General features: G+C 33.4%; 3 protein-coding genes and 1 long non-coding RNA gene across 5 annotated transcripts; 1 reads left to right on the top strand and 3 right to left on the bottom strand.

Annotated features, from left to right (window-relative positions):
- Nucleotides 1-822: 822 nt before the first annotated feature.
- Nucleotides 823-3,664, bottom strand: Manf (mesencephalic astrocyte-derived neurotrophic factor). 2 transcript variants are annotated; one of them, XM_088230404.1, is made up of 2 exons: nucleotides 3,523-3,664; nucleotides 823-2,380 (listed from the first exon to the last, which is right to left on the bottom strand). In XM_088230404.1, the coding sequence occupies exons 1-2, from the start codon at nucleotides 3,577-3,579 to the stop codon at nucleotides 2,210-2,212; spliced, it is 228 nt and encodes a 75-aa protein (XP_088086530.1). In that variant the 5' UTR covers nucleotides 3,580-3,664; the 3' UTR covers nucleotides 823-2,209. The 2 variants fall into 2 exon arrangements, with proteins under 2 accessions (XP_088086530.1, XP_088086529.1); XM_088230403.1 differs by lacking the exon at nucleotides 3,523-3,664 and adding an exon at nucleotides 2,657-3,376.
- Nucleotides 3,665-5,088: 1,424 nt separating this feature from the next.
- ATPsynF (ATP synthase, subunit F) lies at nucleotides 5,089-10,183 on the bottom strand. The gene is made up of 4 exons (XM_088230386.1): nucleotides 10,041-10,183; nucleotides 7,870-7,968; nucleotides 5,643-5,759; nucleotides 5,089-5,246 (listed from the first exon to the last, which is right to left on the bottom strand). Exons 1-4 carry the CDS (start codon nucleotides 10,117-10,119, stop codon nucleotides 5,218-5,220), a joined length of 324 nt encoding a protein of 107 aa, XP_088086512.1. The 5' UTR covers nucleotides 10,120-10,183; the 3' UTR covers nucleotides 5,089-5,217.
- A 1,686-nt stretch (nucleotides 10,184-11,869) lies between these two features.
- LOC148279131 (uncharacterized) lies at nucleotides 11,870-12,678 on the bottom strand. Its single transcript, XR_015822971.1, has 3 exons — nucleotides 12,481-12,678; nucleotides 12,163-12,353; nucleotides 11,870-12,011 (listed from the first exon to the last, which is right to left on the bottom strand). It is a non-coding gene; the product is annotated as an uncharacterized LOC148279131 (long non-coding RNA).
- A 1,164-nt stretch (nucleotides 12,679-13,842) lies between these two features.
- Nucleotides 13,843-15,165, top strand: Rpn10 (regulatory particle non-ATPase 10). The gene has a single exon (XM_088230388.1). The coding sequence runs from the start codon at nucleotides 13,984-13,986 to the stop codon at nucleotides 15,061-15,063; it is 1,080 nt and encodes a 359-aa protein (XP_088086514.1). The 5' UTR covers nucleotides 13,843-13,983; the 3' UTR covers nucleotides 15,064-15,165.
- The last annotated feature ends 1,165 nt before the right edge of the window (nucleotides 15,166-16,330 follow it).

Here is a 16,330-nt window from a genome sequence, read left to right as displayed (position 1 = left end):
GTTCAGTGGGACCACCTTTTCTTGTTTCTACGTGTTTATAAAACACTGCCTTTATTGTTATCAATTCAACATGCCTTTACTATTATCAATTCAATCTCTCAGCATGGATTCATGTCTGCTAGATCTACACTAACTAATTAATGTTATACGAAAATTTCATAGCAAATTCATATACATAAAAAAAACAGGTAGATTCTATTTACATTGACTTTAGCAAGGCCTTTGACAAGGCATGTTTAAAAATTCTGGTCGCCAAACCATCTAATCTAGGAATAAGTGGTCCCACAATTAAATGGTTTCAAAGCTACTTAACACTAACGGTAAATTTTTTTACCACTTTATCCCAATCTTTCTGTGCTACTAGTGGTGCTCCACAGGGTTCCCATTCGGGCCCAATACTGTTCATTATCTTTGTTAATGATATAATGGATGTATTTGATGATGTGGAGATATTGCTGTTTGCCAATGACGTGAAGATTTTAAAGTTATTAATACCGTAAATGATTGTGTGACTCTGCAACGTAATTTATATAAAATGTTCCAGTAGTGCTCCACTAATAAACTACAATTGACTATAAAAAAATGCCACAATGAGATTTTATAGAAGAAAAAATCCAATATTATTTGATGGGTAATATACAATTAGTCTTAACTTCTGAGGTGCCGTTTGTCATCGTTTTAAATTAAGAGTATAATTAACCGTATTTGTGACCCAAACCTCAACTAGAATGGAAAATTAAAATTCTGGTTTTAAAAAATAAACATAGTAATGTGGCACGGCACGTTGACACAAAATTTTGAATAAATAGAAAAGAAAACAAATTTATTTGAGTAATTTATTTATTAAACAATTTTTATCCACATAGTTTTACTGTCTTTTAACATCACAAAAATTCATAGATGCTCCAGTCAGTCTGAAAAATGACAGCGAAAGAAAGATAAATTAAATAGTTTTAAATAAAATAAAATCATTCAGATCACATACACATACACAGGGAAGGAAGGGGAAGATTCACTGGTTTATGCCATATGCAACTAGTGTTTATACATACTGTATGGATTCACATACATAGATTATTCAGCTAATTTGTGTCAATCATTTAATACATTTTGAATTACTAGGCATTGGACATGCCATATAACAAATAATGTTGTGTAATAAATATTATTATTTACTATGGAGCATCGATCGAATGACAAATAAAAATATTTATTACAAACAAAATACACTGATAAAAGTCATTAAATTGCAAGTATTTCATAAAACTGATGAAACTAGAATCAAATAAAATACTCAGTATATATATTTAACTAGAGGTATTATAATAAAACTCATACTATTAGATAAAATAGGATGAAGAGTATTTTTTCCCTACAATATTCACAAACATGCATACTGCAGTTTAATGCATAATACTGAAATGAAATGGTCAATGAAATAAACAATATTTTAATTATATTCAAATGTTTGCAGACAAAAGTTGGATTTCACACCCTAGGGAGTTATCAAAGATTGACATTTATCGTAACAAAGAGAGAGTTACAAAATAATATAAAATAAAGTGATAATCTAAACAGATCATTAAAATAAAAATGTGTAAATGCAAATGCGTGGCAGTTTGGTATTGTAATTTTTAAGTCTTAAAAATAAGATGTCAACAAATAAACACGCAACAATGACAAATTTAAACCGAGAATTTATAGATTATGAATTTATGTATTCCACCTGTTTTATATTAGTTTAATTCTCTAAATTAACAATAGCACTAGTTTTAGTTTACTTTGGTATTGTAATTTCACGTAAGTACAATAGCAAAAATATTGACTGGATCCTGGAACACTATTAAGAGACGTGATTTGAGCGTTAAATTAAATGAAGTCCTCAAATGATTTAATCAGATATGCAAACAAATGGTAGCTCGACAAACTTCATCTGAAATTTTAATTCGGCTCTACCTTTCGTTCTGTCGTATTGTTATTTGAACCACTTGAGAAGCTTGTTTCATCAGTTGGATAATATTCTATAATAGTGTGATAGTGACAGTATACACAAAATAAAATGTAAATTATTACTGAATACAATTCAAAACAAATCACACCGATAACAAAGAAAAGTTTCTTAAGAATGATTTCATATTCGTAACTTGGAACAGTTGTTTTGCATTATAATTCTAAATGCCCTGCCCTGCACGGCGACACGGAAACTGTGTTAGGACATGTTCTTGGATTGTAGCAGGCGTTTCTTAGTCGCACATTCCGCTTCTAATCTTTGTTTCTCTTTCAGCAGCACTTGATGTTCCAATCGCAACTTTTCCTTTTCTAGTTTCATGTTTTCCCTTTCTTCCCTTAGGTTATCAGCTGTGTAAACAAGCTTTTCCATCTAAAATAAAATCATAGAATTAATTAAAAAATACAAAACTACCTCCCTTTCATCAGAATTTAGGAAATAAAACAAAAAGGGTTAGCAAAAATATAAAAACCCTAGATGACATTTCTAAATTTAGAAATGTTTTAGTTGAAAACAAATTCGTAGTTATAATAATTAATCAGAATGGCAAATTATTTTTAAATCGCAATTATTTTCCAATGCACTTAAATATTATTAGAATTCTGATTTATCACTGAAAAGAAGAACGATCCTACTAATCATGAGTACCTGTCACATTCCTATTTATTAATTTATGATTCCTAATTGAAAATCCTATAGTTCCACACGTGGCATGTGTTTAGGTTTTAGTTCTTCTATCCTTGTGATAAAGTCAGTCTTTTCAATGCAACCTTCGCAGTTCTCATCCCAGTCGTTGAGAATCTTCTTGAGGTCCCGTACTTTAAGTTTCTTAAGATCTACATTATTGAGGTCGATTTCCTTGTCGTATCTGAGATCGCAAATTTGGGCATCTTTCTTCTTCAGCCTTTCGCAAATTTTGTCGGCGGGCATAGACCAGCTGAGGGGCTTGGAAATTTCGCCGAGAACTCCGGTCGCGGAGTCTTCGAGTCCTCCCAAGTAATAGCAAAATCGATTCTCCTTGTTTTTACTAGTTTTACAGAACTTTCTAAAGTCATCTTCGATCTTCTTCGGGTCTTTTTTCACGGCATCCGAGAGGCTGTCGGCAAATTTTTCAAGGGTTTTTACACAAACTTCACAGTCACCTTCTCTCAAACTCGACGTGGTGGAAACGTACAAAACGCACAGTAAGAACACGCACAGGTTTATCGATGCCACACTTTTTGCAAACGTCATTTTGCCAAAAATAACCGAAGCGCCTAACCGAGTATGTCAAAATGGAATGAATTCGAGAATTCGATTTCAATAGACGAATCTCGTGGATTGCAAGCTCGTATAAATTCCCTCCTCCATAATACGTTGACAACCAACATGGCGATTTCTGATTGGTGCACGTCCTGAAGCGCTGACGCCGCCTTTCGGTATTTTCTAGAACTAATTACGTTCCATTTGCAAATGGCTGGGTTGATTTGTAAATAGTTGTGAAAATGAAAACATAGAAATGAATCCTACCGTACCTTTAATAACATTACTTCTTTGCGTAGGGCCTCGGTATCTTTATTTTTGCTATCCATGTTTGAAATAACACGATTTTCTGGAAAATATAAAATTTCCTGGAATTTTTGACAGGACTCGGGGGTTATATTTTTTCGAAGAACTATGACTGCTGACATCTCATGACAGTTTTTGTTACTAAAATAATACCATTTGAGCGGCTTTTTGAGCGTATTTAAATTTGAAATTTATGATTTTTCAAATTAATATATGATGATCCACCTCTATATTATTTTATTACCTGTTTTTAAGAGTAATAATTTTTGAAAACATCTTTTTCATTCAATTTGGTCATGACATGTCTTTCTCGGTCTTCCTAGTTTTCTGCATCCATCAGTGTACATATCGTAAATCATTTAAGCTGTTCTTTCGCGGTCTCATTTACATGTTCAAACCAACACAGCACTCCTTTCTTGATTTTGTCGATAATGTTTGTTTCAGCCTCACATAATCAAATCAATCAATCAAGTTATGAAAAATATAAAAAACCTCATAATGCACAAATCTCAACATTTGTACACCACACATTCGTCTGAGAGATTGCATTTTGAAAACATTCAGCATACTTTCATTCTTGTTTTTCCAATTCCATACCTCACTCCTATGCATAAGGATAAGCACCAGGACTCCACTGCGAACTGCTAATTTCACCTCCTGCGATGAAAATTGATTTGCCAAAGCTGATTTTAGTGCACCTCTTACCCTGTTGCGGCACTCAATACTCGTATAAAATATTTCGGGTCTTACATGATAAGTCGAGAATAACAGTTATATATTTTTTTTTACTGTATTTATAAATTAACAAAATTTAATCACTATACCACTAAAATAAAAATACTCGCTATTGCTTATTATAGTTTACACACAGAAAAAAAGTCGGTTGAATAATATTCATTAACATCTATAACTTGAAAAATTTCAGATGACGGCGAACCCTTTTAAAGGGGAATAAAGAAGGTAAATAATTATAACTCCAACAGCCAATGAGAGGTCATAAGTCATATGCCCTGTAAATGCCTAGACTTCCATATTCCCTTCTCATAAATGTTTTCGCTCTCTATTGCGATAAATGTCAATCTTGACAATTCCCTAGAAGTTGGAATCCAGCCTTTTTTTTTTGTTTTCTTACAATAAACATAATAATAAAACAGAGTATTAAAAATATAAAGAATACTTACATATCAACGAAATACTTATTAATAGAAAAATAGTAAACAAAAAATCCCACAAAGGCATGGCCCGTTCGTGGGTATACAAGAAAATGTCAATGAATTTTTGCTCCTATAATAAACAATGGACAGTTATAATATTTTTGTACAACATAAAAAATAAAATATTCTGTAAAAGATAATATGTTTTTTTAATTTTTTTATAGTAATTAAAAAAATAAATATTCAAATATTACTTTATCTTCAAACATTTCAACATACTTAAAATATTGTTCCGTATCTACTAATTTAAATATTCATACAAACTAAACTATTTCAATGGTTCAGTTATGGAGTTCTGATGAAAAAAAAACCATCAAGTGAAGGGAAATGAACCCGCTTTATTCAGTATCTACATCATGTATAACTTTACAATCCAAAGAGAATAACAATAAATTTCTAGGGGTGCAGTCAATCCCAGATGGTGGTGGAGGCTCCAAGTATTACGGATTAGTGGTATTTGTAGTTCTTATGTTCGGCTGAAAACAAAAAACAAAATTGTTACTTGATACACTACGAACAAACTAATTACATACGTCAATATATTTTTACAATGTTCTGTGTGGGCAAAAAATTATTTTTCTATCATATATTAAAAACACACAAGTGATTCTATGCAATATTGAATTTATTTTGACTTAATAGTTAAGTAAAAAAAACACTTTGTCATTAGGTGTAAAAGACTTAGGATCAAGTAAGTTTTTTCTAAAAAACCACTCTACCCTCACAGTTTTGCATTTTCTTTTTTAAAAATGATTATTTAATTAAGAAACCTTGCATTCATATTAGGAAACCTTCTGTTAAGGCCTGAAGAGTACATGTACATAATCACCGTGGAAGAAAAAATATAAGGATTTATGTCTGATACTACTTACTAATCTTGCCGTAATTCATTACGTAGAACAGCGTCATGGAACCAACAAGAAATTGATAAATCGGAGCCATTCCATTGCGCCTCGGCTGGAAATACTTGTGCTGCCATCTCCAAAAAGCTGAGACAAAATTTTAACATAAATACATTTACAAATTACGTAAATACATCAAAGTTACTAAGTTAAGTTAACTAAATTAAGTTACTAAGTTAGTTCATTCCGGGTAACATTAGAATTCAATATAACATTGGACAAAAACCTGACTTCTATATGACTGATTACTTTCTAAAAGAATAAAAAAAGCTTTATCAAAATATTTTTTTATTTGTGTGGTACCACCGCTCGAGCACAAGAGTAAGGATGTTTGGGGTAATGGACACAAATTCATGTTTTTTTAAAAATGTTTTGGATCAGAAGAGTACTTTATATAAAAAAAAACATAGTTAAATGTTACCCGGAGAGATTTTTTAGTAAAAAATCAAGAAATTCGTTCATCGAAAATACTTAAGTCCAAAGTTACCCAAATATCAATATAACATTGGACCACCCATAAAACATCATTAATTTACATAAAATCATCAAGTACGGTCCAATAGGAAGTATAATATATTACAAAAAATAAGAAAGTCATGATATGTGTCCATATGAGTGGATTTTATGAGAAAAGTGTCCGCGAACATGTTAAGTAAAAAATAACTGTTACTCTATAAAACAAACATCTCCAGCTACAGTCATTTTTGAGATTTTAAGTTAATGACTGCTTATGTTGTTTTACATAGTAATATTCAGTTGAAACATAGCCATCTCCTTTATTTCTGCTAAGAAAAAAGTTTAAAAGCAACAAAAACTCATATGGTTACATGGATCGATCAAAGACAAAAAGTCAATTTTTCAAGTTTTCAATTCTCAGGCATAAAGCTGACATGAATTGTAATACATATTTAAAACAAAATGATAACCAAATCATTACGATAATATCTGAAACATTTTTTAAATCAATTATGAATATATTTATATTTTTTAAAGTACAAATCTTGTACAATTCTTCTTTTGACCAGTTTTCTTTTCGGTCGGCTGGAAGATATTTCTTTTAGCAATAAGTCCGCCAAAGTACATATATTTTTGCACTTGAAGATATAAACAAAATAAGTATTCTACAATAATTATCTAGTAAATTGTAAAACACGTATGTTTTATTATTTATTTATTTCACATAATACATAGTACGCATAGATGTACACAAACATATAAATAGTAATAATAATAATAACAAAAAATCATAATAATAGTATAATACACATAGGTACTGTGCAGATATTGAGCAGAGAAGCATTCTACCGTCGCAGGCTATTTAGCTCCTCTACACCGGTTAGCTGCCGGTCCTCCGACATCCGAACAAATACCTTAATACATATATGACAATGTTTTATATGATAATTATAATTGAAGACATGGGCGCAATAAGAGCATACGGTCTTATATGCTGTTTTTTATCTTATTATCTTTTACGGTCCCTTCTTCATCATATGAATTTGAAAAACTACCATCATTTTCCATTGTAAGAAATAGTTGCGCTACTAGATGGTACGCTGTTATCGCATAAAACTTTAAAATATTACAGAAATGGCGGCACGTTTGAGTGACAGTTCAGATTCAGTTAGTGGTGAAAAAATATATCAATAAATTATCAATGTTATATGGGATAGGTCAATAGCATCAAAACGATGTGTACAAAAACATGAGTGGAGGACTAAAAGAACAAACTGAATACTGGAGAAACATATATTTGGCCTTTAAGAAAACAGTAAAGTTAAAAAGTTTCATGTTTCAGCCAAATACGATAGAATCAGATGATAGCAATAGTGATGAAAATCAATGACACTTTTTATAACTTATGGTCTTTCCCGAAATATTCAGCACGCACTTCTTTGTGGGTTATATGCAATAACAGGTATAACTTAAAGGCATTATAATTAAAAGAAAAGAAAAACTTCCAAAATGAAATTTCATTGGAATTCCTGTAAGACAGATAAATAATCTGTAACATAAAAGTACTGTGAAATTCTGATAAAGCGAAGTATACTTAAATACTTTGTATGCCAATATCTCGGAATGGAGCTTTTACACATACGCTTTTATTACGCTCATGTCAAGATAAATCTTATGATCATTAAAGATAATGTAAACAATATTAGAGTATAAATATGTTAAAGACGTAGTTTCTAAATACCTCTGCTAGTAACACCCGCAATAGCTTGAGGAGACTTCTGTCGTCGAGAGATCCAAGCGCCCAACTCAGATATCTTCACTTGGGCCAATGGAGTGTCGGCTAAGACAAAACAAAATTACATTCATAAATGAGATACAATTTAACAATATTTTGAGTATGTCAAAAACTTTGTAGACTTAAATTTATTTCAACAGAGAGGGAAAACATTTTTGAGAAGGGAATATGGAAGTCTAGGCATTTACAGGGCTTATGACCTGTCATCATGAGCCAGTCTGCAAGCATTTGGACATAATCAAACATTGTTGAATTACTATCTGGTAAAAGAAGAAGTATAAAAATTGGAAAATTGTTTTCAGGCGTCGCCTAGTAGGTGATTTAGTTCAGCCGGATGAATCTCACCCACGTGATAAAGGTTTCAGCTCTTTTACTTCACAAAAGTCAACAGATGGAAGAGTTGAGAAAATGTGGATGTTCAAACATGGGCAAAATGGTGAATGTTACACAGTGTGTAAAGTGGCCACTTAAACCAGCCAATGGCAGGTCATAAGCCCTGTAAATTGACTGACTTCCATATTCCCTTCTCAAAAATGTTTTCCCTCTCTGTTGAAATAAATTTAAATACGAACAACTCCCTAGGGAGGAAATCCAGCCAGTCTGCAAGCATTTGGACATAATCAAACATTGTTTGTAGACTTATACTGGAATACCAATAACTCAACACAGACGAAGAAATTATCTTTGATAGATATCTCAGGGGTTCGAACTGTCAGTAGGGTCACAGTGAGTCACATCTTGCTGGAGGGTGTGATTCTATAAAATGCTGCAAACGCCCAGTTGTATTCCACCGGCGACACTACTGACTAGTCTAACTCGTTAACGTCCACGTCGAGAATCCTGGGCAATGGGGTCACACTCATAACAGTGTGATCACAGCAGATAACGAGAGGATGAAAGGCGAGTTTCTGGCAACTCAAAACCAAAACCAACCAGCTAAGGAAAGGTAACCCCGACAGAAAAATCCACAAGGGAAGGCAACGGGAAACTATTATGGTCATCTTTTCTTACTAATCACTATAGAGAGTACAAGTATTGCACATAATCAAATACCAAAAGTGTGACAGGGAGGGAAAACATTCTGAGAAGGGAATATGGAAGTCTAGGCATTTACAGGGCTCATGACCTGTCATTGGCTGATTTAAGTGGCCACTTAACACACTGTGTAACATTCACAACCATATTTCTATAATTCTTCCTTCTGTTGAGTTTAGTGAAGTTATATATGAATCGGGTTGTGGTCTAGTGGCTAGTGTCTCGGACTCATGGCTCCGTGGTTCGAATCCCACTCTACCCTAACTTGATTCCCATTTTCTAATAGTGAGTTATTTACAACTCGTTGAAAATGGCCCTAAAAATTAAATATTGGGGTCAATCGTAAGAACGCAAATATTTCTTTTTAATAAAAAAAAGAGCTGAAACCTTTGTTGTGAAGAGATAATTTGATGGAATTTTTTCACATACTAGGCAACGCCTGAAAACAATTTTCCAATTTTTAAACTTCTTCTCGGATCAGTTGGTTTTATTACAATATTTTAAGTTTGTCAAAATGTTTGTAGACAAGACTGGATTTCACCCCCTAGTCATTTAGAGTAACAAAATTCCAACAGAGGGGGGGGGGGGGTTTGTTAATATAAATGACTATCTAGGGGGAGAAAGTCTTTTGTGAACAAAAATATTGACAAACTTAAAATATTGTACCAAAAATGTAGTTTTGATTAGACATTTAGAGTAGTTTCACAAACTCTAACAAGAGTATTCAGGTGGAATTTTTTTTCGAGATCATTTTTATACATAATTTTACTAGATTCTTGGCAACGACTGAAAAATAATTCCAGTTAAGAGTATTTGCGATGATCACCCGTATAACCTCATGACAAGGGTCACATTAGACAACTGATAATTGATTTATAATCAAACTGGATACGCTAAGAAATTAAAACTATTGTGTTTAAAGTTTTTAGAGGCATACTAATTTACTGATTTAAAGCTTAGGCCCAGTTAATTCATATTTGACAAGTTGAAATTATGTAATAAAAATTCTATGTAACACGGTGACATGAGATAGGAGCCTCTGGAAGGATGAGTGTGTTGACATTTATAAAATTGAGTCATACCTTTTCCATAATATCTTGCCGGATCGTAAGGGCCATGAACGGCAGGATTATATTCCTTAGGATAGTCCCCGAAACCCATATTTGAAAACTATAGAATCTCGAAAAAATTTACGGCAGATCGGAAAATTGCTGAGGCCGGACTCAGTGTTACAATAAGAAAATTGGCAAGTTGGCTATATTCTGTATTTATTAAGTTATTTAGGAATACGTGACAATACTTAATGTTTACCCGAAAAATTATTAAGAAATAATTATAAATTTAATATAAATTATTAGAAAGAGTCAAGACACAAAAACATTTATTTGAATCAGCAACATAAATTTAAAATTTATATTTGACTTTTTAAATGATAGGCACTATTATGATTGACTAATGTTGTTAAATATTACATTATAACCACTTATCGACTTTTTACGTCTAATCATCTCATAAATTCAAATAACGATTACAAAAGTTAAGATTTTCCATTCAAATACTAAAAAAGGACTTAAATGAAATAACACATGGAAGTGTTTTACATTAAAAAAGCTTTTGAAAATTATTTTCTGTAGGTGAATATAGATAAGTACTTATATTTCCAATATAGCTCACTTTTTCTATTTAAAATTAACCGATACGGTTAGTTTCAACCCCCTACCCTTCTCCTTCCCAACCATGTATACTACGGAGGTGGTAAAAGTGAATGTGTATTGAAGAATTTGCATGTTGGTGTAGTGAGCGTCCCAGCGAAGAAACGGGTACGTCTCGAAATCGGTAGACACAAACAGTCAGTAAGTGGTCAAATACTAATATTTACATAGATTAGTTGAAATGTTTCCCCACAAAGTTAATGCTTTAAACATAAATATAAACATTTTGATTTTGATGCTTTTCATATTTCTGAAATGTCCACTTACAAAATTACAAATGTCACTATTTTGCAGTTTATCAAACGCCACTAATGTATACCTGAAAAACGATTACCTAAATAATAAAACCGATCAGACCCCTTAGCATGTGAAGCCTTCGTTTCGTGAATTTACTTAAATCTCATATATCCATCTCATCTGATGCAATGAAAATCCGCAGTACATGATGTAAAATATTGAATATCTTTTTTTAATATAATCTTATACTTGTGAACCTTAGTAAGATCATAAGTTTGTAACTTTGAACTACCGTCATTCGCGTCACCGCGTTTTTTAAAAAATGGCGCTGAAGTTCAATTTTCGGCATACAATACAATTTTTTTAAAATAAGATTACGATAAATTTTAATGTGGGTATTACAAACACATACTTCAAATAATGTACATTTGTAACTTAAAAACAGTTGTGATTTTTAAACGTATTTTGTTTGACGTGTGTCATAACATTAATAAATCCATATATTATATGTATTAACGTAGTAGGTATATTATAGTCACGATTAAACACGGAACTGTCAATCATGGATTTATACTTATATATTTTTTTTAATGAATCGTATTTATATATTATACATATATTCCATATAGCAATTTAAACTTACCTCAAGCTTGTATCAAGTTTGAAGTAGCAAGAGTTCAAGCTTGACCCAAGTTTGAGATTGCAACTCTGTAAACTTGAGGCAAGTTTAAAGCAAACTTCCTAGTTACCATCCAACAAACTTTGTAAAAAACAAACATCATGCGAGTTTGGATTTATTTAGCAAAAAAAACAAAAACATAGAGGAAAAAAAAAACAAAAAAACAAGAAAAAACAAAAAAAAGGAAAAAACAAAAAAAAAACGAAACAAAAAAAACACAAACCAAAAAAAACAAAAACACGAAGCTTCTTAAAAATATTAATATTAAATAAAATATCTTGTAATTATTACTCAGTATATTTATTTTGAATAATTAATAAAAATTACGGGCTATTTTTGCCAAGAGAGTCAAATGATGTGAGGTCAAATAATTCATGTCAATTGCCTGGAGATCAGAGTCCGGTGCATTCTTTTGTCTCTCAACTCTGAAACAAATAAATAAAACTGTTTTATGACTTACTAGCTTTTCGACTAGCGGGATTTCTCATGGTAAAAAATATCCGGTATTCAAATCAAAATTTGTTGCAACAAAGGGAAAACATTTTGGGAAGGACATATGGAAGTCTAGGTATTTACTGGGCTTATGTACTGTCATTGGCTGGTTGAAGTGGCCACTTTACAAACTGTGTAACATTAAGCGTTCTGCCCATGTTTAAACATCTTCATTTCCTCAACTCTTCCATCTGTTAACTTTTGTGAAGTATCAGAGCCTCTGAAGTTAAATTATTGGTTCATTATATCTATATATTATCAAAAGCCTTTTCGTTCTGTAAATAAAACATAATTCAATCAATTCAATTCAATAATAGTATAATGTTTGTGAAATTTAATAATTAATCAGTTAAAACTATTGTAAGCATTATGCAGTGGATGAGATATTAATATCATACTTACTTTTAAAGAGCTCTTGACAAGACGGTTTTGTCGAGTGACAGTGCAACAAAAACTCATATTTAATGTTTTTTTCTTAGTGGCATATCAATAGTTTATCCTTTAAACTGAGTATCAACACTTCGACAATATCAAAATTTTTAAAATCGCCGGAAAAACGTCCAATGAAAAATGCGTAATTAAAAATGACACGAAACCCACGGACAAAAACGGTGAAATATATTATTTTTCTATGACTTTGATAGTATTGCCAATCTGAATGTTGTTAGGAATTAACTACTTTTTTGGATATTTGTGATGCACTAATTTAATTCGGCGGCCTCCATGGTGTAGTGGTTAAGACATTTAGCTCACACATGGAAGGTTCTGGGTTCGATTCCTGGTGAGAACACAAAAATAAAATGTGATTTTATTAAGGCTGGGCGTACCGTGCTGTAATTCACCATTGTAATTGGGCCCCACGGCCTGTTAAGGTGCCAAAAAAACAGTTTAAATAAAAAAAAAATTATCTCCATATGTTTATGTATATGGCAATGTGTTGATCATCACTATATGACTTTCGGATTCTGAAATACCATTCTTGACATAACAAGATTCCAGCAAGTTTTGTCAAAACTTGTCTTTTCAAATTTGTCATAACAATATTCCAGCAACTTTAGATAAAGACTTGTCGCGTCAAATTTTCCTTTTCAACCTTCCATCAATCTTAAATCAAGTTTGTACCAAGTTTCGCTGCTATCTGAGATATAACATATACAAAGGTAGGTGAATAATCAGATAATTGGTAAAAGAAATATGCAATTGCCGTTTTTAAATGCAACTTTTACTGTGTAATAATAGGTGATTTCCTGTTATAGACTTTTCCATAATTATTTTATTTAAATTGACTAATATTTATAATTCAAATACGTATCTTAATAAAGAAATGAAAAATAAATATTTGAAAATCTTGCTTTTGTATTCAAATGGCGTAAATATAACTTTATGTTGATGGATGCAGAAATAGAGGAAGACCGAGAAAGACATGGCATGACCAAATCCAACAAATACTTAAAGATGGACATGTCAAAAGTCGGAATAATCGGCGCGCGTGCATGAGAAGATGTATGAATGTAGAGGAAGCGAGATCTGTATGCAAAGATAGAGTGTTGTGGCGTTCTATCCTCTCTGCCTACCCTTACGGGGAAACGGCGTGATGGTTTGTTTGTTTTGTTTGTTTGTATAGCAACATTATTATTCATGTTGACCAACGTTTAAATAAAGTTTTTTTTACAGGGAGGCAATCTACAGATACAAAATTTTCATAGAGAATTGTTTGAATTATAGAATGTAGAAATGTAGTAATATCTATGCCATCTATGGAATTACTTGGCAATTTTTGATTAGAAAAATTGTCTTTGAGCAATCTTGGACAACTGTCATCCGATCAAAATTTCAGAATTCTGTTCTTTGTGCCTACGGTTTTACTCGTTCATCCTCGACTTGTAGAAATAAATAAATCTCAAGATGGTGCTGGAAAGTACTATGATATGTGTAGATAACAGTGATTACATGAGAAATGGAGATTTTCTGCCTACAAGACTTCAAGCTCAACAAGAAGCCGTGAATCTCGTTTGTCATTCGAAAACTCGCTCGAATCCCGAAAACAATGTAGGTTTACTAACCCTCGCTAACGTCGAAGTCCTGGCGACACTCACCAGCGATGTTGGCCGCATTCTTTCGAAACTCCATCGCGTCCAGCCGAACGGAAATATCAATCTGTTGACCGGAATAAGAATCGCCCACCTGGCGCTCAAGCACCGTCAGGGGAAGAATCATAAAATGCGAATCATCGTCTTCGTCGGCTCGCCCGTCGAAACGGATGAGAAGGAATTAGTAAAACTGGCGAAGCGGTTGAAGAAAGAGAAAGTGAACGTCGACATCGTTTCTTTCGGAGAAGATACGGAAAATAACTCTTCTCTCACGATATTTATCAATACCCTGAACGGTAAGGACGGCAGTACCGGGGGCAGTCACCTCGTCGCCGTGCCCGCCGGGGCGTGCGCGGTGCTGTCGGAGGCCCTGATCTCCAGCCCCATCGTGGGCGGGGAGGGCGCGGGCCCCTCGGGCTCCGGCATGTCGCAGTTCGAGTTCGGGGTGGACCCCAACGAGGACCCCGAGTTGGCCCTCGCGCTGCGCGTGTCGATGGAGGAGCAGCGCCAACGCCAGGAGGAGGAGTCGCGGCGGCAGGCGGCGGGGCGCGACGAGGCGCGCGGCGCGGCGGAGGAGGGCGGCGGCGCGGGGCGCGCGCTCGCCATGTCGCTGGAGCGCGAGGCCATGGACCTGTCGGAAGAGGAGCAGATCGCGCTCGCCATGCAGATGAGCATGCAGCAGGAGGCCAGCGCGGACGAGTGCATGGACGTGGCCGAGGAGTACGCTGAGGTGATCAACGACCCCGCCTTCCTGCAGAGTATCCTGGAGAACCTTCCCGGAGTAGATCCGCAGAGTGAGGCCATCCGGCACGCCGTCACCACACTCAAGAACACCCCTAAAGACTCTCCCAAGGACGAGAAAGACAAAGATAAAGACAAGGAACCCACTTCTTAAATGCAACATTATTTCTTAAACACGCATACGAAAATAAATACTTTATATCTTATTCATGTATGTACTCTATAGTTATTAAATAATATTCCTTTTATAAATGGATGTCGGCTTTTTAATATAATTAGTTTATAACAATACTACACACACAGAACTGTATTGGATGGAATCAAAATCCCGGACATGTGTTATTGACCCATGATATTATACTTATTTTTGGTATGATGCAATTGTTTTTGCTAAAATTGATTGTTTTTACAGGTAAATTTATTATTCCAATAAAGAATTTGTTTAGCCTGCCGTATGTATATATTTTTACCCCTGCAGAGGCCGTGCGGGGTACATACCGATGTGCCCTACATAAAGTACTCTCAACTGCATTGTTGACGATTTTGAACACAATTTTTTAAATATGTATTTTTTAGTTTTATTATCTTCAAATACTTTTTATTTTTCTTGTGAATGTTTAATATTGTTTATATCTCTTTAATTTATCAAATATAGAATATTTTTTTGCTTGTGATATTTCTATACTTAGCAATGGTTATATGGCCGGATGGATATTGTACTACCTGCCCAAACGAGGTGGAATAAAAATTAATATTATTATCCATAAACAAAAACAATAAATTTAAAGACGTGTACAATTCAGATACAAGTAATAAACAATACGATTAAAAAACCTCATAAGCTCTCTCCTGAATAGTATGTAATAGATATGCAGTAGAGCACTTTATGTAAGGCATACCAATATGTGACCCAATTTAATTTCGGGATATTAAAATGAAACACTTGTGGGTTCAATTGTTTTCTTTATTATAATTATTACAAAATATATTTCACTTTTAATAATGCATAGATTTCGGGATATTCCTGTTCTAGTTTTACTACGTTGGGTAAAATTTTACTAAGGCTGCTTAACCAAATAATGATGCTAAAAACTAATTCAAGAGATGCTGCAGATATTAAAAAAGTTTGTATGTCATAATCCATGAAAACTTCAATAATCATAAATTACCATTCATTATTTACCTGTCTTGCAATGATTATTTTTGTACACAAAGACATGTTACCTTATCCTTCAATATTTCCAGAAATTTTTTTTCCTCAACCATTTGCAAAATATATTGCCAAGTTTGCAAGTATGGCGAATATTTGACTATAGGTTTCATAGGAGTAGTAAGCGAATTTTCTCCAAATCAGTCTCAGGGTTAACAACTCTTGTCTTAGAATAAGGTAACATATTCTGGGCTGGTATTCCAAACGCTCT

The sequence above is a fragment of the Micrasema longulum genome, unplaced genomic scaffold (assembly GCF_059751315.1).
Source record: "Micrasema longulum isolate JH-2025_06_02 unplaced genomic scaffold, ASM5975131v1 h1tg000755l, whole genome shotgun sequence".
Classification (NCBI taxonomy): domain Eukaryota; kingdom Metazoa; phylum Arthropoda; class Insecta; order Trichoptera; family Brachycentridae; genus Micrasema; species Micrasema longulum.
This window is presented reverse-complemented; position numbering and strand designations above follow the sequence as displayed.